This window comes from Xiphophorus hellerii, chromosome 3, assembly GCF_003331165.1.
Source record: "Xiphophorus hellerii strain 12219 chromosome 3, Xiphophorus_hellerii-4.1, whole genome shotgun sequence".
In the NCBI taxonomy this organism is placed as follows: Eukaryota; Metazoa; Chordata; class Actinopteri; order Cyprinodontiformes; family Poeciliidae; genus Xiphophorus; species Xiphophorus hellerii.
In genome coordinates, this window is record NC_045674.1 from 18793813 (window position 1) to 18817628 (window position 23816).

At 37.9% G+C, this 23816-nt stretch overlaps 3 protein-coding genes across 3 annotated transcripts; all 3 read left to right on the forward strand.

The window, feature by feature from the left end:
- Positions 1-3374: 3374 nt before the first annotated feature.
- tnxba (tenascin XBa) lies at positions 3375-10491 on the forward strand. Its single transcript, XM_032558035.1, has 15 exons — positions 3375-3535; positions 4600-6123; positions 6211-6342; positions 6421-7206; positions 7329-7451; positions 7595-7738; positions 7820-7939; positions 8043-8198; positions 8279-8388; positions 8465-8597; positions 8681-8832; positions 8906-9002; positions 9120-9281; positions 9809-9972; positions 10060-10491. Exons 2-15 carry the CDS (start codon positions 4722-4724, stop codon positions 10156-10158), a joined length of 3780 nt encoding a protein of 1259 aa, XP_032413926.1. The 5' UTR covers positions 3375-3535; positions 4600-4721; the 3' UTR covers positions 10159-10491.
- A 96-nt stretch (positions 10492-10587) lies between these two features.
- cyp21a2 (cytochrome P450, family 21, subfamily A, polypeptide 2) lies at positions 10588-16322 on the forward strand. Its single transcript, XM_032558036.1, has 12 exons — positions 10588-10926; positions 11033-11224; positions 11301-11390; positions 12276-12430; positions 12529-12624; positions 12859-12969; positions 13061-13147; positions 13857-13940; positions 14060-14173; positions 14268-14434; positions 14999-15102; positions 15188-16322. Exons 1-12 carry the CDS (start codon positions 10812-10814, stop codon positions 15427-15429), a joined length of 1557 nt encoding a protein of 518 aa, XP_032413927.1. The 5' UTR covers positions 10588-10811; the 3' UTR covers positions 15430-16322.
- A 1514-nt stretch (positions 16323-17836) lies between these two features.
- On the forward strand, positions 17837-23022 carry LOC116715442 (uncharacterized). Its single transcript, XM_032555885.1, has 7 exons — positions 17837-17971; positions 20776-21057; positions 21134-21421; positions 21497-21778; positions 21864-22124; positions 22206-22310; positions 22479-23022. Exons 1-7 carry the CDS (start codon positions 17899-17901, stop codon positions 22484-22486), a joined length of 1299 nt encoding a protein of 432 aa, XP_032411776.1. The 5' UTR covers positions 17837-17898; the 3' UTR covers positions 22487-23022.
- The last annotated feature ends 794 nt before the right edge of the window (positions 23023-23816 follow it).

Below are 23816 nucleotides of genomic sequence, written 5' to 3' on the forward strand. Positions count from 1 at the left end.
TGTTGGCTGAAATTGAGAGCAAGAGGGAGTAATCAAAAGCTGTCACCAGATTAAGGAGCCAGGTGGACAAAAACCTACACTGGTTTTCAAAAGGACTTGGTGATGCTAAAGAATGAAGAGTATGCTGAAAAGAGCACCATAAGTACAGTGACACTCCTAGTCATCACACTAATAGTTAGCTTCCTTTGAAGATTCATTGTCTGATTCAAGAGTGGACTCTGGCTAGGCCTCTCCAAACCATTGACATTAATTTCAGTCAGAACAAGCCTGTTAGCTTAAGAAATAAAATAAGGTTTAAAGCTTAAATCTGCAATTGTTTAGAATATTTCTGGGATCCAAGGTCCTAAAGTGACCAAGATTATGACCTGACCTAAACTCTAGTGAAAATCTCTGCTGCAAATTGAAAAAGGGGATTGCAGCATGCAAACCAAAGAATATTGATGATATGGAAGCCTCTGTCAATAAGGATTAGACTAAAGGGGAATTCACATGAGGAGTGATGTGTTAAATCAGGGCATGAATTGGTGTATTTAAACAGATTATGCGTGTTCTGTTCAGAAGTGCTGGCCATAGATCATGGGAAATGATAGGATCATATTTATTACATTTGCAGTAGGTCATAACAATGCTTTGCTACCTTTACTAAATAATGAAGATACTTGGAAAAACAAACTTTGAGACTGCAATGAACCACTCATAATATTAGTTTATGTGATCTTTTTAAATTATTGTCCTTGTTGCTGAATAACGTTGCAATTATACTTAAACTTAAATTTAACATTGAAACCAAAAGGTAGATTTGTTTTCCCACCTTTTTCCCAGGAACACGGTTCTGCTGGGTTTATCTTAGCCTTCCTGTGAAATACACTCATTTTTTATGTTATCTTTTGCTTTTACGGGCAGCCAAGGATCTGAGAGGTTCCTCTGTGCTGAATTTGCCCTCCTCTTCCTGCTTGACATCTGCAACCAGAGGAAAAAGGAGGTGGGAAGGAGTGGTGTTTTATTTTTTTTTTCAGGCCTATTCAGTCACTCTTATTGGAGGGCAGGATTTGGATCAATCATACCCCTCATAAGGACCAAAATTCCCCTTAAGAGAGAGTTTATGTCTCTTCTTGAATGTGGTCAAGCAGGAGACGTGATGCAGAAGGTTCTCAGTGCAATTACATAATTCAGAACGAACAGGAGCGGGGAGGCTGGAGGTAAGGAGGCTGTGAACAAGCAAAGGCTTATGTGCCTATATTATTCTAATCTCAAGGAGCAGGTCCAATGTAAGCAACACGGGGGGACTGACCATCACTTCAATCATAGCCTATTCAATGGCCACACTGTTTCAGCTTCCCTATTAGACATTTCATTAAAGTCAGATGAATAAAGGGTAAATAAATATGCAGATTTCTCACATACTTTTGGTTACTGTCAGCAGCCAATACCATGATTCTAGAAAAGGAGCTTTTTTCCAAAGACTTCTTGGAATAACCAATGTATTATCAACAGTGAGAAGAGTACACTTATGTCCCCTGGTTAAAATAGTAATTGAAGACCGAAAAAGCAAATATGATTTTTTTTTTCTTTTTGGCAGATTTCAAGTTTCAATTTGACTGATTTATGAATAGGCTGCAGCAGAGGAAAGTTTTTGAAAGATGCTTTTAGGTTGGATATGTTAATGAAACCTAAATTAAATGAATGCAGTATTGATAAAGATGCTGATCTCACAAATTTCCATCAAATAACATCTGGAGGTTTACATGACCAGGTGTTTTTTCTCAGGTGTGCAAGTCCTGGTAGGTGTTGAGGTGAAGCCCAAAGGCCAGGTCACGGTCAGCAGCTTGATGGTGGTCCATGATGCAGAAAGGTATAAGGTTGGAGATGTTTTTGTAGGCTGCCATCAAACAGAGATGGACCACCTACTCTGGAGTTCATGGCATTTTTATTTTCACTTGAGGCTGTCATAGGCAATTTGTTTGCAGAAATGTCACCAAAAATCTATTTATTGCATAAGATTGTGCTTGGAGGTTGGATATTTTTACCGAAGCCTTAAAAACATTTATTTTAAATTCACATCTGTTTAAGTCGTAAAGAAAACAAATCCTGTTGACTTCACATTCTTCTTAATGTATTAACATTATTTCAAAGCAGATCAATCTACTGCACCCTCCACACTTATTGGTACCACTTCTAAAAATGAGTGGCCATGTGGTACTTTTCCACATGTTCATCCTTTATTTGTTGCTGTATACAGTGTTTCCTGTCCAGATGCTCAAATGTAGTTTTATCTGAAATAGTTCCTGTCGGTCACAACAGTGTTTAAGAACCTTTTTAAATATTTGCATTTGTAATATGAGAGAAAATGTTCTTATCTAATATCCATCAGAAATAACCATTTGGCATTTTGGAGAAGAGTAATGGATCTTGCACTTCTGGAGCATTTCTGTGCCTCCCTTTCTGTCCTATTTATCGTTTATGCTAGCAAGATAAACTTGAGTCATCACCCGGCCTCCCTCGCCACTGTGTTTGAATGATTTTGTTACATTTGTTAAGCATAGTAATGTCTTAAAGTTAGACACCAGCCCCCACTCATTTTCTGTTTACATAGTGATTCTACGTAAGGAATATGAACACATAAAATATTGATGTAAATGTCATGGTGAAGGTGCCACACTTAATATACAATAAAAGGTGTGATGATCTCAGCTGCTGTTTCCGACCTCTTGTTAACGTGCAAGAGCATCACATACTCCTTGTTTGCTCTAAACCTTTTATATAGTCCTCTTCATGTGGTTTACAAAAGGTGGGATGGTGGGTGGCCATTGGGTTAGAGATGCAATACCGGCACAGAGGCTTCCTAACATCCTGTGGATAGTCGGTTGCTAGCATAACTCACGCACAGTTACATCTCATTACCTTCAACAAACAGCCGATTCATATATCTGGGGGGTTTCTGTATCCTACAGTCAGCGCTGGATACTTACAGTGTTGGGCTTTGTATTCCAGCTGAATCCTGCATTTACTGTGTGTGCTGATGGCAGCTGCAGCTGAAATAAGTCAAGACGCTTGCAGAACATGTTCCAATCAAATTGTAAGCCTAACTTTGCAATGTTTTTCATTTTAGTAACTAAAACATGATGTACGAGAAATTAAAAATATATTTATATGTACAAGTATTAGTAGATAATTCTAGTGCTGATTAGAGTAGATGTCAGCAAAACATGTTAAATAACATATTAATAATTTTCACAGAAAATGAAAATGGTACATTTAATGTTTGAGTGAGTGTAAAAGTCTCTGTTTTTATGTAACTCCTACACAAATATTTTTCCCCGTGGTCAGGCGTTGGGGGACCAGTAGGCGTGGTAGAGGTGTGTTTGTAATAGGAAGGTGTAGGAGGTGTTAGCAGGGCCAGTCTTCATCACTCACCTCCTTTATATTGGGGGTCCTTTTTCCAAATCTTTCCTCTCAGATCTGATCCCGTCTGCCAGAGTTGCTTTTGCTCTGATGGCGTCAGAGACATAAAGCAAACAACTCATTCATCAGTCAGGTAGGTTTTCTTCTCCATAATTATTTCAAAGCGATAACTGGACTCTTTTTGAAGTAATAATATGTAGCATTTGCTCCAAAGGTAGACATGACAATGCACATATACTAAGTTGTGTTGCAGTATTCATGGGGATTTATCTTGTTTTGTGTGAATTAATTATTTGTTGTGATTTACATATAATGCTTTTAATGATGGAATGTAAAACATATGCAGATTGTGTATGTATGCAGGTTAAAAGTGTGCAGGTTGCTGCAACAAGTAAAACATTAGGTTATAGTGCTTAAAAAAATAAAGGCACACACAAGTTTCCTTGGTTCTCCAGTTTGATTCTTCATAAATTTATAACAACAATTGGACATTTGTGGGATTTTTAGAGTTTTGGCTTCAGTGGTTTGTGCAGCTTTCTGTACCTTGAAAGGTATACCTTGTCTCACAGTTCAGTACAGTGATGCTTTGTTACTGCTCAGCACACTCCCACTAGTTAACTCTGGATTTTCCACTCAAGTCTTGCTTCTTTCTGATCATTTAAAAACTTGGTTTGGCAAGCTTTTCAGTTACAATTCAGGGCTGTGTTTGTAATATCAATGTTAGAAAATTCTGTTTTAACTATGTAAATGTGTATACATGACAATTGCATGCAAAATCTATCAAAATTTTATCTTTTGAACTATAGCATAGTTATTACTCAGTGTAATATTAATATGAAATAAATCAACCTCTATCCAGTGACATATTATTTTCTGCTTATTAAACTTTGCTCAAATTACAGTCTGTTTAAAGAAGGTAAAGACCTTCAAAGAATATGTCTACTCTAGTTTCCAAAACAGCTACACAACTGTGGTGCAGTTTTTCATGGCAAAACACTACCCAACAAATACACTTGTCATAAATGTGGCTGATGTAAAAATACCTTATCTGAAGAGTGTAAAAAGGAACTCTGTGAATCTGGAGCGAACAAGGACCAAAAAGTATTCATATGATCAGAAAAATATTGCTAGCAACTTAAACACATTAAAAAACATATAGATCTGTAATAATAATGATTTTCCTTTTTTCATCTGTAGGAGAGACCTGCCAAAGTCACCTCCAACAGCATCTCCTAAGAAGTAAAGAGGAAATACATAATTTTTTTGTATAACAGTTTTCCAAAAGTTATACAACATCCCTGCACAGCAGCCATTGCAATATGTTAATTACCCTCGGACTTCTCTTACTTCTAACCCCATTCCCCTCCTTTCAAACCACGACCCTTGACAAAAGAGATCCTGTAGGAAGCAATGTGACCAAAGCCAATACTGTTTTAACCTTCTCAAAACCAAAAACCACTGCTGCTCCTTCTAAACAGAGTTTGAACCCCACCCTAAAGCCAAACACTGTCACTGTGACAATTTTACCCACTGCAGGCTCCAACCAAAAATCAGCAACCAATGCTGCAACAACCACCAAAAGCAAACTCAGTGTTGCAGTGGTTCAAACCACTCCACCATCACCAGCAAAGGCTCCTAAAGTCACTGATACCAACACCAACAGAGACAAACACAAAGTCAACCAGACAGCTTCAGCTAAGCTTCTGTCACTTAGTGAAGAAAAAGCCAACAAAATCAAGCCTGAACCTACTGGAGTTCATCAAGACCAGTCAACTATCACAAAGCTTTTCTCAGACAGTCATTTGAAAACCAGCAGAAACAAACTTCAACAATCTCACAATCAAACTACATCATCAAAATCTTCTTTAAGCAGTAATGAGAAGAATGCTGAGGATAAGTCCAATCACAATGTTCCTTCTATACTTCCCAGTGGTAGTAAGCCCACCAAAGACAGGGCTGCAGCTGGTAACCAGACTGTTTTTGATATTCCCCTCACCACCGGTGATGAGAAGTCCAAAGACAAGTTAACTCCAAATGTTCCGTCTTTACCTGCCAGTGGTGGCAAAACTTCTAGAGGCAAGACAACAGCCTCTGGTAACCAGACCATTGCTCATCACCCTAAAAGTGATGAGAAGTCCAAAGACAAATCAGCTCAGAGCTTTCCGTCTTTATCTACCACCAGTAAAACTACAAAAGTCAAATCTACAGTATCTACTAATCAGACAACTTTTGATAATTCTCCTCCTAGTGGTGATAAAAAGTCTAAAGATACGTCTGCTTCAAATACTCTGCCTTTACCTACCAATGGTACTAAAGCTACCAAAAATAAGCATAAAGAGTCTGGACATCAATCAGTTGTTGGTATCCACCTTCAGATCAATGATGAGAAGGCCAAAGACAAGCCTGGTGAAAGAGCTGGGGGATTCAATAAAGATAAAGAAATGGGCACCACTACTATTACTCAGACTCCTTTAATCCAAGCAATCGGCAAAGACAGTGTTGGTCCTTCACAGCCCCTTAAAGTGGTCATCAGTTTCAATGGTGACTGGAGCCACACAAAGGAACAGGAGCTGACGTTAAAGCCTGGTGCTCCACTGGTGATGACACATAGCATCAACCTGCTACCTGGTGGGTGTACAGGGGGATGTGAAGCTGAGATGGCTGCTCTGAAAGGACGCCTGACCCGACTGGAAAGAGAGATGTCCCTTCTAAAGGAGAAATGTAGCTATGCCTTACCAGTATTTTAAATCTAACATCAGACAATGCAGACTGGGTTTATTAATTCTGCTTCTTCTTTTTGCCAAACAGGTCCATGTTCTGCAAATTGCCCAAATGACTGTAGTGGTAAGGGAAAATGTGAGAAGGGGAAATGTATTTGCCATAAAGGATTTACAAGTCTTGACTGCAGTAAGTGTGCAAAAGATGCCAAGTGCTTTAAAGGTAAGAATACATTTGTTATGTTTCCAAAGTTTATTTTACTCCACCTCTAACTAACTTTAAACTTTTCCTGTTCACAAGACAATAAGAAGGATTCAAATACAACTACTGAATCTATGAATGACAATGAAAAAGAGGCCCGTGGCGAAAAACCAGAGATCAAAAAGCTTCCTCCAACAACAAATCCACAAATCACAAAGGAAGAAAGACCAGAGAAATTACCACCCCAAGATGATCCACGATCAAATGTAACACTGAGTAATGAGAATAAAACCAACAGCACAAAAAGCAAGAATGAAAGCAAAAACAAGTCTGTTGAGCTGTCCAACACGAACAAGAATCAAGAAAAGAAATCCACTGGCATAAACCGAATTTCAACAAGTGCACCAACAAAGGACAACAACAAAGTTCTAGAGAACAATACAACAATCGATCACTCCTCCAAAAAACTTGGAGGTTTAGGATCAGTGAAGGCTGTGAATATCTCCACCTCTAGCTTCACTATCACATGGTTGGCGCCACAACGTATGTTCAAGAATTTCACTGTGGTCAGAAGAGAGCCTCGCACGGACAGTGACACTGATGAGAATGAGGGGCTTGGAGAAGAGATTGTTGAAAGAGATTGGATGTCTGGCACTAGAACATCAACTGAAGTCCACGGTCAGAGCACCAACACAACTATCTCCTCTGGTAAAAGTGTTGAATCTAGAAGTAAAACTGAAACTAAGAGGATCTCAAGAGTGGTGCCTGGCAGCGCACGATCCTTCAAGTTCAGTAATCTCAAGGCAAACACACGTTATGTGGTCCATGTATTCGGCTCCACAGCAGACAGAAGATCCAAGATTCACAGAGTTACAGCAACCACAGGTGAGATATGAAATACGAGAAACATGTTTTCAAATGGTTTCAACACTCTCAAATTAGCTTTTGCTAAGAAGTTAACAGTAAAACACTAATCAATGAATAAAACTACTTGTTTCTATTCCCAGGTCCTGAGAAACCCACAGAACTGGTTTTTAGTAATGTAACAGAGTCCTCTCTGACTGTTTCTTGGACCAAACCAAACACCATATTTACAGGCTTTAGAGTAACATACATCAACATTGCAACAGGTTTGTCAAACCAACTTTATAGACAAAGATATTGATTAAAACAAAAGAACATAGTCAGTAGATATAGACAGAAACCCTGCAACATTGGTTACAGACTTGATAGAGAGATAAATGTAATACGATGCTTGTGTTCATGTTGTCAGGGAAAAGCCAGTTTGTGTCTGTGGACTCTCACCAATCAAGTGTTGTTCTGTCTGCCTTGTCTGCTGGATCATCCTACATTATCAGTGTTACCACAACCAAAGGAAGCGCTCAGAGTGATGAACTCACTTCAGTTATCACTACAGGTATTGTTAAAGAAGTTCACCCAGTACACCTGGTGTACAAGAAGGTCAATTAATATGCTGTGAATATTTTTTTTTTCATAGTACCTGCTCCTCCAACACATCTCCAAGTCATCAATGTGACAGATAACACAGCTATGCTGCGTTGGACACCCAGCCTGGGGAAAGTAGATCGTTTCATTGTTAGCTATGGGTCTTCCAAGAGTGAGTTTGAACTGACAGTAAAAATAAGTGTAAGTATGGAACTGATTGATCCATCAATCAATTTTGTTTTGTTTTGTTTGTTTGTTTGTCTTTTTGAGTACAGCTCCAAATGTTACAGTGACAGTGATGCTGTTAGGAAATTCAGTGCAGTACCAGCTGAAAGGTTTACAGAGAGGAACTCTGTATAAGGTCAAAGTGCGGACCCAAAAGAACAACCTCCAGAGTATGGGAATATCTACTTCATTTACAACAGCAAATGGTGAGTAGAATAGGAATAACTGAAGACTTTAGAGTTTTACCTTCTTAAACTTAAACTTATGCACTTCTTCTGTTATCTAGTGGTTAAGGCCAGTGAAATTGGTGGTCGGTCTGCAGTGATTGCCTGGAGAACTTCTGTTGTTTTTAACAGCTACAGAGTGATCTATCAGATGGCAAAAGAGGAGGCAAAGGTAAGTGATTACCCTCTTTTGATTGGACCAATTTGACCAAATTAAGGTTCTACAAAAACACAACTTTCTGTGTTAGGAAGTCATCCTGGAGTCACCCATCACAGAGTATAAACTGACTGGCCTGATTCCTTCATCATTCTATTCTGTTGTGGTACAAGGAGAGAAAAATGGAAAGTATACATCACTTGTCACATCACAATTCATCACCGGTAATTATTTTTTTCTCACTATTTAGATTAGTTAGAGCTAAATATTCATAATTCTCTAAGGCACATGTTTCTTTGTCTTCCAGGAAAATTGCGCTTCCCTTTCCCTACTGAATGCTCACAAGAATTGCTAAATGGAGCTCTGGAGTCAGGGGAAGTGACCATCTACCCGCAAGGGAAAGAGGGGCGAGCAGTGAGAGTTTACTGTGACATGGAAACAGATGGAGGCGGATGGACGGTACAAGAAACTGCAGACATTTACTAAGCCAGTTGATGAAACAGGATGCCAAGTCAATTTGTGTGTTTTATAGGTTTTCCAGAGAAGGATGAATGGAAAAACTGATTTCTACAGAACCTGGAGTGACTATAAAGCCGGCTTTGGAAACCTGAGTGAAGAGTTCTGGCTAGGTATTGTTGGACATTTTTGCTCATTTGATCATCCAGATCACGTTGTTGCATTTTAAAGGAAAAGAAATATGCTTTGTTCACCTATGCAACTTAATGTTTTTTCCTGTCTTTGGCCAGGAAATGATTTCCTGCACAACCTGACCAGTATCGGCCCTGTGAGCTTGAGAGTGGATTTGCAATCTGGAAATGACACAGCTTACGCTCGCTACACCAACTTTTCTGTTGCTTCAGAAGGAAGAAACTATACTCTTACTGTATCTGGATACACAGGAACAGCAGGTACATTTTAAAGGAAAAGAAAGATGATTTGCAAAAACTATGATTTTTTTTTCAAAATTAAAATACATTTTGAAAACTCATGCCAAACATGCTAGGGTTAAAAACTTTAAAATTCCAAGAATAGGCAAACATTCCAACCTTAAATTTTCAAGTTATTATTTTTTTCCTTTTTGTGACATTGATTATTCTTTTTAAGTTCAATAAATTATTAAGCAAAACAAAAATCATTGTCCAAAATCTTTTTAGGAATTTGAACTATCTCAGGAAACCACTTGCAATGTTCCCTAAAAAAATATGTTTTTTGCATTATTTTTGCATTTATTATTGTTATTTATTTATGGCACCCAAAAATGCTGTAACCTTATGTTTGAGGGTTTTGTTGTATTGTCCATGTTTATTGTAAGTTACAGGCTAGCATAGTGTCCTTGGAAGTTTAAAAACAACTTCATAGACGAAACTGTAACAATCTAGTTTTTTTTCAGCTAGATAGCAAAAGGATCCTAATTTAGATGCTTTTTTTCTGCTAGGTGACTCAATGAAGTACCATAATGGCCGCCCATTCTCAACTCGAGACAAGGAACCAGACCCTCTGGGGATCCACTGTGCCAAGGCTTATGTGGGGGGCTGGTGGTACAAAAACTGCTATAAAGTCAACCTCAACGGCCTTTACGGCATGAACAGCAATAATCAGGTAACCAACTTTCTTCACATTTTTCAAATACTATGGGACTGCGCGTAGACCACATGTCAGTGATTTTCTGTTTGTTTCTGTTTATAGGGAATAGTCTGGATAGACTGGAAAGGCAAAGACTCGTCCATTCCCTTCTCTGAGATGAAGTTCAGACCGTCTCGGTTCTCCCCTGCAACTCATGGCTAAAGATGCTTCAAGCTCCAAGACTTGTACATATCTGCATCTGCATGTCTATTCCCAAAATAAATTCCATGTAGGAATTTTTTTCAGATACTACTGGAACAATCAGTGTATTTGGTTCAGTTTGAAAGATGTAATTTTTTTTTCTGAGCTATTCTTATAGAAAATAAAATAAGAGAGTTGATGAGTAGCTCGTTGCATCTGAATACTAAAGAAACCTTTTGCTTGAATATGATTTTATCTGTTTTACCTCTAATAAATCTCTGTGCACCACACACATTAATCCCACTATTACTGTATTATTATGCACTGTCAATTGGAATAAATATTGCTTAAGTGGGTCTCGCATGTCATTTTTTTTAAACCAGAGCTATTTTCTAGAAAAAGTGAACAGCACAAAGCTAAGCATCAGCCTGACTGACATGTAAACAGAGGTGTGTTTTAATACCCTTCAACACATCCTGACTGAGTTTATCAGGTTATCTCTTGATATATGTGCTGGGCTCATCACATGATTAGATATGTTGACCTAAAAAAAATATTTAGCTATCCTTGATTCGAGTGCAAACACTGACAGCTTATCAAACTAAGAAGTATAAAAGAGTAGTGTTATGTACTGGTCTGCTTTTTAAAGTAGGGGATACGTGAGAGAAGACAAAATGGGAGTAGAGATATCACTGGTCAGTGTTGGAGCATTATTTTTTCTTGCGTTGCTCCTTTTGGTACTGATTACCAGTCAACGAAACACTTATTCGCAAGGAAAGGATAAAAATAGTAAGTACTTTGGGAAACTCTATTTACTGTGTGAATATTTCATACATATGTTCATGTTGGTTTAATGATTCAACCTTACCTTTTTTTCTCTTCTAAAATTTGAAAGGAGCAAATATTGGACTTCTGCAGCATCTGTATCAGTTTGTTCACAGTTCTTCAAAACCTTCTCTCCCCGGCCCCCCGAGTCGCTTCCTTATTGGCAACATGATGGAACTGACACACGATCACTTACCGATTCACCTGACCAATCTGGGCCAACGCTATGGAAGCATCTACCGCTTAAAATGTGGAAAAACAAGTAATTGTCCACATAACGGTAACATAGTTTTTCTGTATCTGATAGACATGTAACCTCTCATTTTTACTCTTTTAAGCCATGGTGGTGCTCAACAGTTGTGAAGTCATCAGAGAAGCACTGGTGAAGAAATGGTCTGATTTTGCTGGGCGACCAATGTCCTACACAGGCAAGATATTCTTCAGTTTTCTTGATAGATATACAGTATCTCAATGAATTAGAAAGTAACTGAAATGCTGTTTTCTCAGTAATTCAGCTCAAAACGGGAAACTAGATTTTTTCACACACAGGTTCACCCCTTCTTTTGTTTTTCTGTTAATTTGAACCATTTTTCTGGCCCATTAAGAACAAGGATTTTTCACAGTGTATGTAGCTTCCTATGGGAGATGAAATCAGCATCTCCATAAACCTTGTCAGCAGAAGTAATTATGAAGTGCTTTAAAATGTCCTGTTAGGTAGCGGGGCTGAACTTGAATAAATACCAGCAAAAAACATGGCTTTTTAAACTTTTAGTTTAATGAAAAATCGTGTTTTATCTGAAAAGACAAAGTCAAGGCCTTTGCCAAGATAAGATGTATCTGGTGTTGTCCCAGATTTAGGAGTGAATTAACTCAAGGAGTGCAAAGCTCATGTGATGTGAACATATGTGTGTGGTGGATCTTGAAGAACTGACTCAGCTGCAGTCCACACCCTGTGAACATCCAAACTCATAAATTGTCTTTGCTTCCAAATCTTATCAAGACTGTGGTTGTTCTTGTTGCTGGTACACCTTTTTTTTCCACAAATGTTTTTCTTCTACTAAACTTTCCAATTATATCCTTGGGTACAGCGTTCTAAACAACCATCTTCTTTATCTATTAAGTATTGTGGCTTACATTTCTTTAATTATTTATTCCCTTTTTATTCTGTTATGTTTATTTCTTTTATTAGCTGTAGCAGTTTTCAAAGTGAAATGTTCAAAATTCTCCACTCTGTATAAAAATGTATACAGCTGAGTTTAACTTTAGAATTGTAGTCACTATGTGCCCTGATATTTTCTTCACACTTGAAACAGGAGACAGTGTATCTGGAGGAGGGCGTAACATCTCTCTGGGAGATTACACCGAGGAGTGGAGGGCACACCGGCGTCTCGTCCATAGTGCCTTGCAGCGCTGCTGCCAGCAGTCTTTACATGGGGTGATTGAGAGACAGGCTTTGCATTTGAGAAAGGTACAGAAAACAAGGACAGGTCCAGTGAGACCAAACCAAATGCAGGGGAATTTCCAATGTTACACAACCTGATAAAGCACGGCCTGTTTATGTTTCAGGTTCTGATGGACTATCAAGAGAGTGCTGTTGACCTCTCAGAAGATTTTACTGTGGCAGCCAGTAACGTCATCACCACTTTAGCTTTCGGAAAAGAAGTGGGTCTCCGTTCTCCTGCTGTTTATTTTAAGCTCTTGAGTTCTGAAGACAGTTTATAAAATGTGCTTCAATGAACAGCTGTGATTGTGCCAGAGGTGAAATTGCTTGTTTGTTTGTGTTGGGGAGAGAGCAAAGTTTCTGTTTGAATAGTTGTTTTTAGTGGCAAGGATTGCAAAAAGATGGTCACGTAGTCCATTTTACCTTAGAACACAGTGTGTATCCTTTTTTTCTAGTATGATAAGACGTCACCAGAGCTGCAGGAGTTGCACAGCTGCCTGAACAAGATTGTTGCCCTGTGGGGTTCCTCATGGATTTCAGCCCTGGATTCCTTTCCACTGCTGAGAGTCAGTAAATATTTAATATTATGACTGACGGTCAGAGGGTTACGAAAGCACATTTCATTTATAAATTCATGTATTATTCCCTCTCTTAAAGAAATTACCAAATCCCGTGTTCGCTCGTCTTCTCAAAGAGGTGGCCAGGAGGGATGCCATCATAAAACAGCACCTTAACAGTTACAAGGTTGGTAAATTTCAAAAATAGATCAAGCATGTGTATGTTTTGTAACTGATACCCTTTTACCAGTTCCTAATCCTTTTCATACTGAAGTTTCATGCAGTTTTGTCACAAACCTTTTCACTCCACATGTCCATGCATGGGTATGTATCTTCTGATCCAACATCTATAGGACCAATACAGGGGTGTACCTTGCAACCATGACACTTTTAGATAAATACACATAAAAGAAAAAGAAATGTTTGATTATAGACTGAAGTAATTATCATTATTCATGTACAAATGCAAGAGCCAACACACAGAAACAGCATCACAATACATACAGTAACAGCAGGTAGATAGGTTAGATTTTCCTCTCCACTGTAGCTACATGCATGTTTGGTATGAGGGATTGCTGTAAATGCAGTTTGCTTATCCAAGAACACTGAATGCTTGAAGTCAATATTCAAAGTCAAGTGAACTTGGTGGACTTTGATAACTAGCATCAACTTGAATGTGATTGTACTGAAATTATTTTTTTGTTGTTGTTCCATAAAATGTTAGAAAATATCAACATTGCAAAAGTACAAATTGGCAAAGAGGGAAAATGACCAAAAAACATGGACAATATAGAAATCTCAAAGGTTAATCTCAATTAACAGACTTGGATACATCATCCAAGTCTGTTTAAGTATTATGTTTTTGTTATTTATGTCCTTCTACATTCTTTTTGCAGGCACAAAACAAAATAAACGAGGATGCTATAACAGGATTCCTCCTTCAAGGCCTTGACAAACATCAAAGCACAGAAAATGGAGAGGTATATACCTTTATTAAGTGCCAGGAAATATTAAAAATGAGATATTTATAGAAATCCAAAAATTTTAAGTAAGCAGAACTTAATCTGCAAAGAGACTGTAGACATGTTCTCATCTCCAGCTCCTGACTGACGTTCATGTCCACATGGCCACTGTGGATCTCCTCATTGGTGGAACAGAGACCGCAGCAGCTTGGCTCAACTGGACCGTGGCCTTCCTGCTGCACAGACCAGAGGCATAGGAAACTTTTATTATTAATATTCTTAATACCATTTACACATCTTACAGGTTGTGTCTGTGTCTCAGCTCTTATTTTTTTTATGGTTTAGGTGCAGACCAGCGTATATGAGGAGCTGTGCAGAGTTTTAGAGGGGCGGTATCCTAAATACAGTGACAGACACAGACTCCCTGTGTTGTCCTCTCTTATCAGTGAGATGCTCAGACTCAGGCCGGTTGCTCCTTTGGCCGTCCCACACAGAGCCATCAGGGACAGCAGGTTAGTCCAGCTAGAATTATATAATGTGATAGTGACTCAATGCATTTGTTTATGATTTGGACTCATGGTGAGTTAAAATTTCTCAAATTTTCTTTAGATATTTGAATAGTGGCTATTTTGTATTCTGATATTTTTAAAGAGGGGAAGACAGATTAAAAAGTGGCTGATGAACCAGGTTTCTTCTGAAATTTTGACAAAAAAATCTTTCTAACCTGAATGACACGTTTCCCATTTTGAAAAACAGCCATTGGGCTCGGTTTTATGTCACCTTTATTGACATTGTAAGAGGTTTCAGTAAAACTTTCTTAACATAGAATTTAATAACTCAACTGAATTACAAAAAGGTTACAAATTTTCTAAATTTGATTTTGCTGGTTTTGCTGCTGCAATAAAATATTTACGGTATTTAAGTCATTCATTTTAATTTATTTGTCAATGTATTAATGTATGTATCAATGCATGTCACTTTTTGGAAACTCAATACCTTTACCTTTTCATTTGCATTCATTACTTTTCTGCTGCATTTTACTTGTAATTTGACTCTGATTTTAAACTCATGTGCAGCATCGCAGGTTATTTCATCCCGAAGAACACAGTCATCATTCCTAATCTTTTTGGAGCGCATCACGATCCAGCAGTTTGGTCCGAGCCGAACAGCTTCAAACCTGGTACAGCTTTATATCCCCAGCTAAAGTGTTCTGCCTGAGCTGGCTCAGCAGTTTTTTATTTTCAATCTGTTATTTTTGCTTTCAGAGCGCTTTCAGGAGGGAGGTGGCGGCTCCGCTCGCTTCCTGATGCCTTTTGGAGGGGGTGCTCGGCTCTGCCTGGGGGAGTCTGTTGCCAAAATTGAACTCTTTCTGTTCACTGCTTACTTGCTGAGAGATTTCCAGTTTGTCCTTCCTCAGAATGAATGTTCCCTGCCTGACCTCAGGGGGGTCGCCAGTGTTGTGCTTAAGATCAAGGCCTACAAAGTCGTGGCATGTCCTAGGCCTTGAACTAGTCCTTGGGTAGTAGTGTGAAGTTTCATTGCTGTAAATGTTTTTCTTTTGTTGTATTTGAGTCAGAAGAAGTTCCTTAACAAATTCAACATGTGGATCTAACTTCTGGAAAGAACAGAGCAGCAAAAATGTCTGGCCTTAACCTCTGTGTAGCAAGGCACATGGATCCATCTGTATCTGATTATGTACAAGAGACTCTAATTTTGAAACAATTATGGCACCACCAAGTGGACAAACACTGTACACGCATTTTGCTTTCCTTTTGCATCTTCATTTTTACAAAAATGGCTGAAAAGATTTGTATGGGGTAGATCTCACAAAGACAAAGAAGGTGACGTCATACTTTAAGAAAATGATTCATATTTTTCTGGATTTGGTCACCAAATGTCATCAGGTTGAATAAAGTAAATAGGAATATTTATAAGAACATGGGAAACAAATCTAAATTTGGTAAAATAATATGACCAAATTTACTCAAAATGAGTGAACTTATATTTACACTTGAGGAACAGCTATTTATGTTTGAATATTAAGTTTTGTCTATGTTGAATATTTTTTAAAATCAGTAGCTAAAAAATATGGTTCAAATGAACCAAAATTATAACTAAATTTTACATGTGTTTTAGTAGAGTAAAAACCTAAATGCACCAGTATATATTATTTTACAAACATGGCACACCTAAACTTACAAACAATACAGGAAATATTTTTTTTCAAGTCATGTCATGTGTTTATTATCAGTTATAGCTCAAAATCTAACTTTGTATGTTTAATTCCCAAACAGCTCCTGTGCTGAGAGTAAACTTCTGTTGAATCTGGAGTTTCTATGAATGATGATTGTGGCTGGGTTTCAGAAAAGTCTTAAAGTGAATAATAAAGGAGAAAATAAATTCAGCTATTTTTATTTAACAGTTGTTGAGAACCCCACTCCAGCAGAAGACACTGATGAACTTATGTGTTCCCTCAATACGTTTATAGGATTTGTTCCCTACAAACATAAGACAGGCATATCAAAAGAAAAACTGAAATGGGTATGATGCTTCAATAACTGGTAAAAAAAAAAAAAATCAATTTGTTTGCTTTACAAAACTCATCATTACCAAGTAACTGATATGGAAATGTCAAATAACCCAGGTTAAAGTCTCTGCCAATTATAGGACAACAGTAGGAGGTAATGCTCTGCAATAAGAAATTCAAACTGTGGTTTAATATGTAAAAAGGTTGAGCTTTGCTCTCTTTGCTGTAGATGGGTTGGAGGAAGTGTTCACTGCAGTTGGTGAGTCAGTGTCACTTTTATGCAGAAACACTTCCTCTCTTAGACTTGGAAATAGAATAGAGTGGACACTGAATAAATAAAAAAAAACACTGGCTGCATACAGTACTCAGTCCCCTGCATGCTGGAGACTACTAGTGTGTAGGTTCCTTTGATACGCAAAGAGTGTTCCACAAAATGCAACTACACATCCTTTCTACTGTAGTCAGTGAGAAAATAATGTTAAAAAATCTTAAACTGTAAAGGAGAAGAAAGCTTTGCATGACTTCTATATTTTTGTTTTACATTTACATCAAAGACCAGTGCTGCAGGAGGAGATCTCACTTTGTTCTCTGTGGCTACTTGGTTAAAGAAATGTAAGAAAAAAAAAAGAAAAGAAAAAAACCTTCACCCTAACATGGTATGGAAGTTAGGTTGATCAAATTTAAAGAAAAAATAACTAAAATAGCTGTTAGAGCAGGTCACTAAATGGTAATAGCATTTTGTTCAATAAGCGTCTTCCCCCAGTTTTCATTAGCCCTGATGAAATGACCTGGTTTGTGCACAGAGAAGGTTCACTGTGCATCAAAATTTTAATGCTCTTTTAAATGTACTGTTTTAGCCATTCGTCTTGGCCTTATAATAGGTGCAGCTGCAGTTGAATTTGACACATACGTGAAGTGGAAACACGGATATAGTGCAGACATTACCTCTAATAGAGGACTTCTATACTAAGCTGTTAGTTTTAAATAATATTTTGAGTAACATAATTACTACTCTTTATCTTGACTTTTAAGTCAGTTATAATATTAAAAGACTGATTTGTTTTCACATTTTGATGCAGCTAGTATGTGATGAAGCATTGAAATCGAGTAGATATGTTGAAATGTGTTTCTCTGAAAACTATGATCTCATGGAGGAAGAAAAACCAAAATACACAGGAGACAACTTTGCAGAGAAGAAAAAAGGAATTTAATTCAAGTTTACTCAAACATCTAGAACACCGGACAGAGTAAATGTTTTGTACACCTACAGAGTATAAAAATAGCTCCATGAAGGATTTATCAGTGAAACGGCCTCAGGTTTGCATTGAAGTAACTTCCTGCAATGTGATGTTGCAAAGTGACTTCCTGAAGAGGCATTTTAAGAAAGTGTTGCCCTTACAGAACTTGGTCATATTTGTGAAGCATTTACACAAGTCTTATGAAAGAAGAATGAATTTCCAGCCTTTGATTGGACTGTATCTCATATCTCCTCTATGGGCATCGCTGGCACTTTATTCATCAGGTAGGCACAACACTTCTATTATATATAATCAGCTCATCCAGGCTGATTCAAGTATTTAACCCTCTGATGCATGACATATTGACTATACAGTCTTCCATGAGTGGGTCTTTTTGGACCCGTGTTTAAATCAATGTAAATATTTCCATTTTTCACTTTTTTAAGCATTTTTAGAAGAAATTGTAGAACATTTGTGACGATTTGTAGAACATTTTTAAAACGAAATGACAACAGAAATTTTACAACAGCAATGTTGGAACAATGTTGCGGGGTAGCAGCCTAAGAAGGCCACTTGTTCAAGCTCCTCTGGGGGAATCCCAAGGCGTTCCTAGGCTAGCTGAGAAACAGTCCCTCCAGCGTGTCCCATGCACCTTTGTTTTTTTTTTGTGTTTTTCTTTTAATTGTGTCCGAACTATTAAGGCCAGTGATAGCCTCAGTTCCAAACACACAAAACGTATTCTCTCAGCACTTCAGGTGTTCTGGGCCTCCTCCTGGTGGGTCGTGCCTGGGACATCTCACCAGAGAGGCGACCAGGAGGCATCCTAATCAGATGCCCGAGCCACCTCAAGACTGGCTCCTCTAGACATGAAGGAGCAGCGGCCCTACTCTGATTTATTCCCAGATGACTGAGCTTCTCTCTCTAAGGGACAGCCCAGACACCTTAAAAAACTAACACTAATTTCGGCCGCTTGTATCCGTGACCACGTTCTTTTTTACATGATCCAAAGCTCATGATCATAGATGAGGGTAGAAACTTAGACCGGTAAATCAAGAGCTTTGTTTTTTGGCTCAGCTCTCTCTTCACCTCGACAGACTGGTAGAGCGCCCGCTTCACTGCAGACGCTGCGCCAATCTATCTGTTGATCTCCAGCTCCACTTGGGGCAGGACATCCTCCCTGACCCGGAGAAGGCACTCTATTCTTTTTCAGCTCATTTATTTATGCATTTATTTATATAGCTACGAATTTTTATTTTATTTATTGAGATAATAAAAGACAGAATCTTGAACACTGTAATGAAGAGACTATTTTTACTTAAATCGCTGTGTAGCACTTTTAAAGTACATTTTGCACTTTATTAAAAAAGCACTTTATTTAGCACTGCACTTTAAGCATAGATTTGCACATCAATAACAATTTGCACACAAAAATTGTATTTTTGAAATTGTATTGTATTGTAATTGTATTTATTGAGTACTTTTAGAGATTAGCATGTAGCCTTTTGTTCTGGGCTCTGCACAGCTGCTCCTCATTGACGAGTGAGGTTGGTTGCCTGTGAAGGGAGGATAATTGTTACTCAGAGCAATGAGCTACTGGTGGGTAAAACTGAGCAAATGTTTGTGCATAATCTGTTAGGTGTGGAGTGCTAATGTAGAGTGACTCACCTGTCTTTTCTGTGTCCTCTCCAGGGTGTTTGGACAAATACTGTCCCAGGGGTCCAGACACCATATATGGTTTCTGGGAGAGGCCATTGAAAAGTGTGTGTGGGGGGGGGGGGGGGGGGGGGGGTGTTTGTGGTGTTTCATTATGGTGTAATGATAAAACATAAAATATTTATAAAAAGTAAATGGAAATGTTTGTATTTAGTAAAAGGTATTTTATTAAATAAGTGGATATTGATGAATTGAGATTCCCCTGTGAATTAAAGGTGGTTTGGTCCGTCACAGCTGGGATTATTTAAGACTGCACTTTCACCTGTGAAGTCTTGTTGACTTTGTGAGAAGAATAAACCACTGCTGTTTCCACCTGACTCTGCCTCAAAGCTACATCTTCACTGTAAAAGGCCGCCCTGTTACAAACACATTGATCAACAGGTTTTGCATGTCATTCAACACATTTTCTCTTTTGGTTTTCTCATCCAGGGTATCAGACACACACAGATGTACACCCCCACATACCAACGCTCACACACACACACAAATAATACACATACACAACAAAGTATAGGCGGTAATGTTAGCTAGTTGATTAGATAACTAGTGTTACCTAACTTCAAAGAAGGCTAATAGGTTGATTTGTGACAATACCACTGTCACAGCACTGATGATTGACACACATACATTTGTGAGGTAAAAATAAAGATACTAATTATATGTAAAAGTTCTTGCTGTGTAAAATATTATTATTCAGGGATGAGACTTAGGACTCAGTGTGTATGGTTCACAAAAAAATGTGTTCCTGACAGTCACAGTTGGTAAGAAACAAAGATTCCCATTAAATTCCATAGGAAATGAATGCAGGTCCTTTAGGACCCACTTATGGAAGAATGGGATAGTAATATAAAACATGCTATTTCTTAAAATGTGTAAAAGGTAAATAAAAAATTTTAATTGCATGATATCAATAACATGTTTGTTGAGGAATACCTGGAAAATGAAGTGATGACAAATTTTCATTACAAGGATATTGCAAAAAGATGACCTCACCGGGTCCAAAAGGACCCAATTATGCATCAGAGTGTTAAGTAATTATTTACTGTGGTGATTTGCTTTTCCTTACAAATTTTAAAATGTGTGTAAGCAGAAAAAGCATCCAGTACAGCACCATGTGCTGGATGCTCTCTCTGTATTCTGTCATGGATTGCATTGAAAAGCCTCCTAAAGGTCAATCAGCGTAGTCTGGTTTTCATTTCGTTAATTGTGATTTACTTGTTAATTATCCAACACAGAAACAGAGAATCACTGGGCATCACTTTGCAAGTGAATATAGGTTAGATTATCACAGATACTTCAATACCTACTTTGAACAAAAATGCTCAAGATTTATTTATATTTTTAGGCTAAATGCATTTTTTATTATCACAAACAGATCCTGTGCTGCAGTTTGCTATGGCAGGAGACAGAGCTACCTTGAAATGTGGTTTACCTTCTATTGGATCCTGCTCTTCAGTAAACTGGACAGTCAGAGGTTTAATATGGGATAAATATGAGGTGGTTACAGCTGGAAAAGTGACACATTTAAACGAAGACAAGTATCGTCTGCTAAAGGATTGCTCACTGGAGATCTCTCAGATGGAGCGTGATGATGCCAAGCTGTACACTTGTGAAAGTGGAGCGCTAAATTCAAGTGTTTCCCTTCGGTTTTTTGACAGTAAGTAGGACTGTTGTTCATAAAATTCTTAAAGTGAATATCGAATGACAGAGTAATTTTGTTTTTTATTCAATAGTTGCTGAGAACAAACGTCCAGCAGAGGGCATCATAGAACTTCACTGTTCCTACAGTAAATCTACAGGATATGACCTCTGTAAAAACGACACAAACATACATATCACCTGGACAACTGAGGATGATGTTCCAATAACTGGTAATAGATTTAGATTTGAAAATCCATCTGTTTGCTTCTCAAAACTCATCATTACCAGGAAACTGACCGACCATCACAGAATATGGAAATGTCAAATAACCCAAAATGGTGAGGTTAAAGCGTCTGGCAAGTACAGGACAACAGTAAGAGGTAATGATCTGCAATAAGAACTTCAAATTGTGGTTTTGTATGTACAAAGGCTGAGCTTTGCTCTCTTTCCTGTAGATGGGCTGGAGGAAGTGTTCACTGCTGTTGGTGAGTCAGTGTCGCTTCTATGCAGAAACACTTCCTCTCCCAGACTTGGAGACAGAATAGAGTGGAAACTGAATAACAAAATGCTCAGTGATCTGGTACCTGAAAATGGCCAAACAAATCTATGCCATGTGAACAAAGACTCATCCTTAGTAATCAACAAACTGACTCCTCTACATGCTGGTGATTACCAGTGTATGGGCTCCTCTGAAGAGCAAAGAGTGTTGCACAAAATTAGGGTACACACCCTTGATGGTAAGTGAGAAAAATAATCTAAAAGAAATTCAGACTTTGTGAGCTATATAAAAGTTTCTTCTGATATTTATTTTCTGTGTTACAGTTGCAGCAAATACACAGCAAATAGGAGGAAATCTCTCTTTGATCTGTGTGCTTACTTGTGTTGAAAAATGTGAAGAAAACTTCAATCTAACTTGGTCTGGAAGCAACCAAGAGCGTTGGCAAGGCAGACTATTTAATGTTAACAACACATTGATCAATGAGCTTCTTCTCCCGGTTTGGCCAGTTAGCTCTGATGCAATAACCTGCTCTGTGTACAGAGAAGGTTCAAAGATGGCGTCAAAAAGCTTGAGCTCTCTTAAATGTACGTATGTAGGGTCACAGCTATAAAAATTTTACAGAAAATATAAGAATGCCAAAAATGACAAGACTTTACTCTCTACAGCTCTGCATGTCTCCTGGGTCTCAGCCCTTCGTCTTGGCCTTATAATAGGTGTACCTGCAGTTGGATTTTGCATCTACATGAAGTGGAAACACTGCAATAATGCAGGTGCCTCTGATTTACAAACTGTTTGACTAAGCTCATCATTTGTTCTGAAAAATAAGTTTGAGCATGATTGTTGTTTTCATATTTTAATGCTGCTAATAAACAACTGGAAGACCTTGCAAATCAAGTAGGAATTTTCAAATGTGCTCACATCAGTTTGCTTCTTCTTAGAGCCATGAGAAAACACAGCAAGGAAGAAGAACCACAAGAAACAGAAGACAAATTTACAGAGAAGCACTCACTGCTGATGTACTACGATTTGTAAAAGGTCATAATAGCAGAGGGAAATAAACAATGTTTTGTGTTTAATTCATATGCCATTATTAAAGATTTTGTATTCTTAATTATTTTAGCAACAACATTTTTTTATGTGTTTTGTAGACGGATAAAAAGCTTATGCTCAGCTGGATAACATTAACTGTCTCTACATTTTAAGGTCTAAAATGATGATTCTGGAGCACCACATGGCTCAGTGGTTGAGCCACATTATCGATGATTTTATAATGTTATATTTTTCTGTGCCACATCTTTGTTTCTGTCATGTAAGCTGTCACCTTTTACCTACTTATCCACATGTTTCCAGCATGAATGTAAATTTCTGCAGTAGTGCTGTACCTGGCTTTGCTGCTGAATATTTAGCAAGCAATAAGTTTGTTTATCATAGGAAGTAAGACATCATATATCAAAATATAATAAAAAGCCAAATGAAAATGAATTGAGCAACAATCCAGTTTACTTCTTTTTGAATAATTTGTATTAGCATTTTATTTAAAACTATTAACACCCTTAACAATCACAGGAAGAAAAGTATTACTGCTATCATACTATTTAAATAATTTCTGAACAGTTTTTTGCTGGTTTACAATATTATGACGATTTTGCTTTAACGACGGGCTTCAAGTCTTTGGGGTTGGACGGACTCCTTGTCAATCTTCCTAATCTGCATCTCCCTCCTCAGATTCCTTGTCAGATTCATCAGAGACTCCAGCTGGGTCAATCTGAAACTTTAGTATACATCCAGTCAGAGGAGGCATGGTGGATGATATTTATAAACAACTGTGACCCTTAATCTGCCTGGAGAGTAAATGATGTTTGGCTGAGGTGTACTTTTTATTTGCTTTTCATTTGAGAATCAGACCAGCTTTCTAAAAGATCAGAACCTTTAGAGAAGAACTTAAACCTAAACCACTAATGTGTGGAACCTCACACTGGGTTGAGTTTATCATATAATTTCTCAGGGGGCTTGAGTTCAGTTTTCATCTTACAGAGTAAACTGGACTCAGCCATGAATCATGAAAAGAAAAAAACACACACACACATCTTTGCTAATATTTCAATAAAATGTCTGCAACCAACTCTACAAAATTATTTGTTAACATGTCTGGCATCCAGATGAGAGATGGAGAAGATTAAGCTGAAAGTAAAAGTTACATTTACTCAGACATCTGAAGCAGAAGAACATATTACAGGCACCTGCAGAGCGACAAAAACAGCCCAGAAGAAGATCTT

Bases quoted from the DNA above. Each gene is read 5' to 3' on its own strand.
- tnxba (XM_032558035.1), top strand. From the start codon at position 4,722: ATGTTAATTACCCTCGGACTTCTCTTACTTCTAACCCCATTCCCCTCC. The intron at 8,199-8,278 runs GTGAGTAGAATA...TCTGTTATCTAG, and splicing joins TTCATTTACAACAGCAAATG to TGGTTAAGGCCAGTGAAATT. The intron at 8,598-8,680 runs GTAATTATTTTT...TTTGTCTTCCAG, and splicing joins CACATCACAATTCATCACCG to GAAAATTGCGCTTCCCTTTC.
- cyp21a2 (XM_032558036.1), top strand. From the start codon at position 10,812: ATGGGAGTAGAGATATCACTGGTCAGTGTTGGAGCATTATTTTTTCTT. The intron at 12,431-12,528 runs GTACAGAAAACA...TTTATGTTTCAG, and splicing joins AGGCTTTGCATTTGAGAAAG to GTTCTGATGGACTATCAAGA. The intron at 14,174-14,267 runs GCATAGGAAACT...TTTATGGTTTAG, and splicing joins TCCTGCTGCACAGACCAGAG to GTGCAGACCAGCGTATATGA.
- LOC116715442 (XM_032555885.1), top strand. From the start codon at position 17,899: ATGAATTTCCAGCCTTTGATTGGACTGTATCTCATATCTCCTCTATGG. The intron at 21,058-21,133 runs GTAAGTAGGACT...TTTATTCAATAG, and splicing joins TTCCCTTCGGTTTTTTGACA to TTGCTGAGAACAAACGTCCA. The intron at 22,125-22,205 runs GTACGTATGTAG...TACTCTCTACAG, and splicing joins AAGCTTGAGCTCTCTTAAAT to CTCTGCATGTCTCCTGGGTC.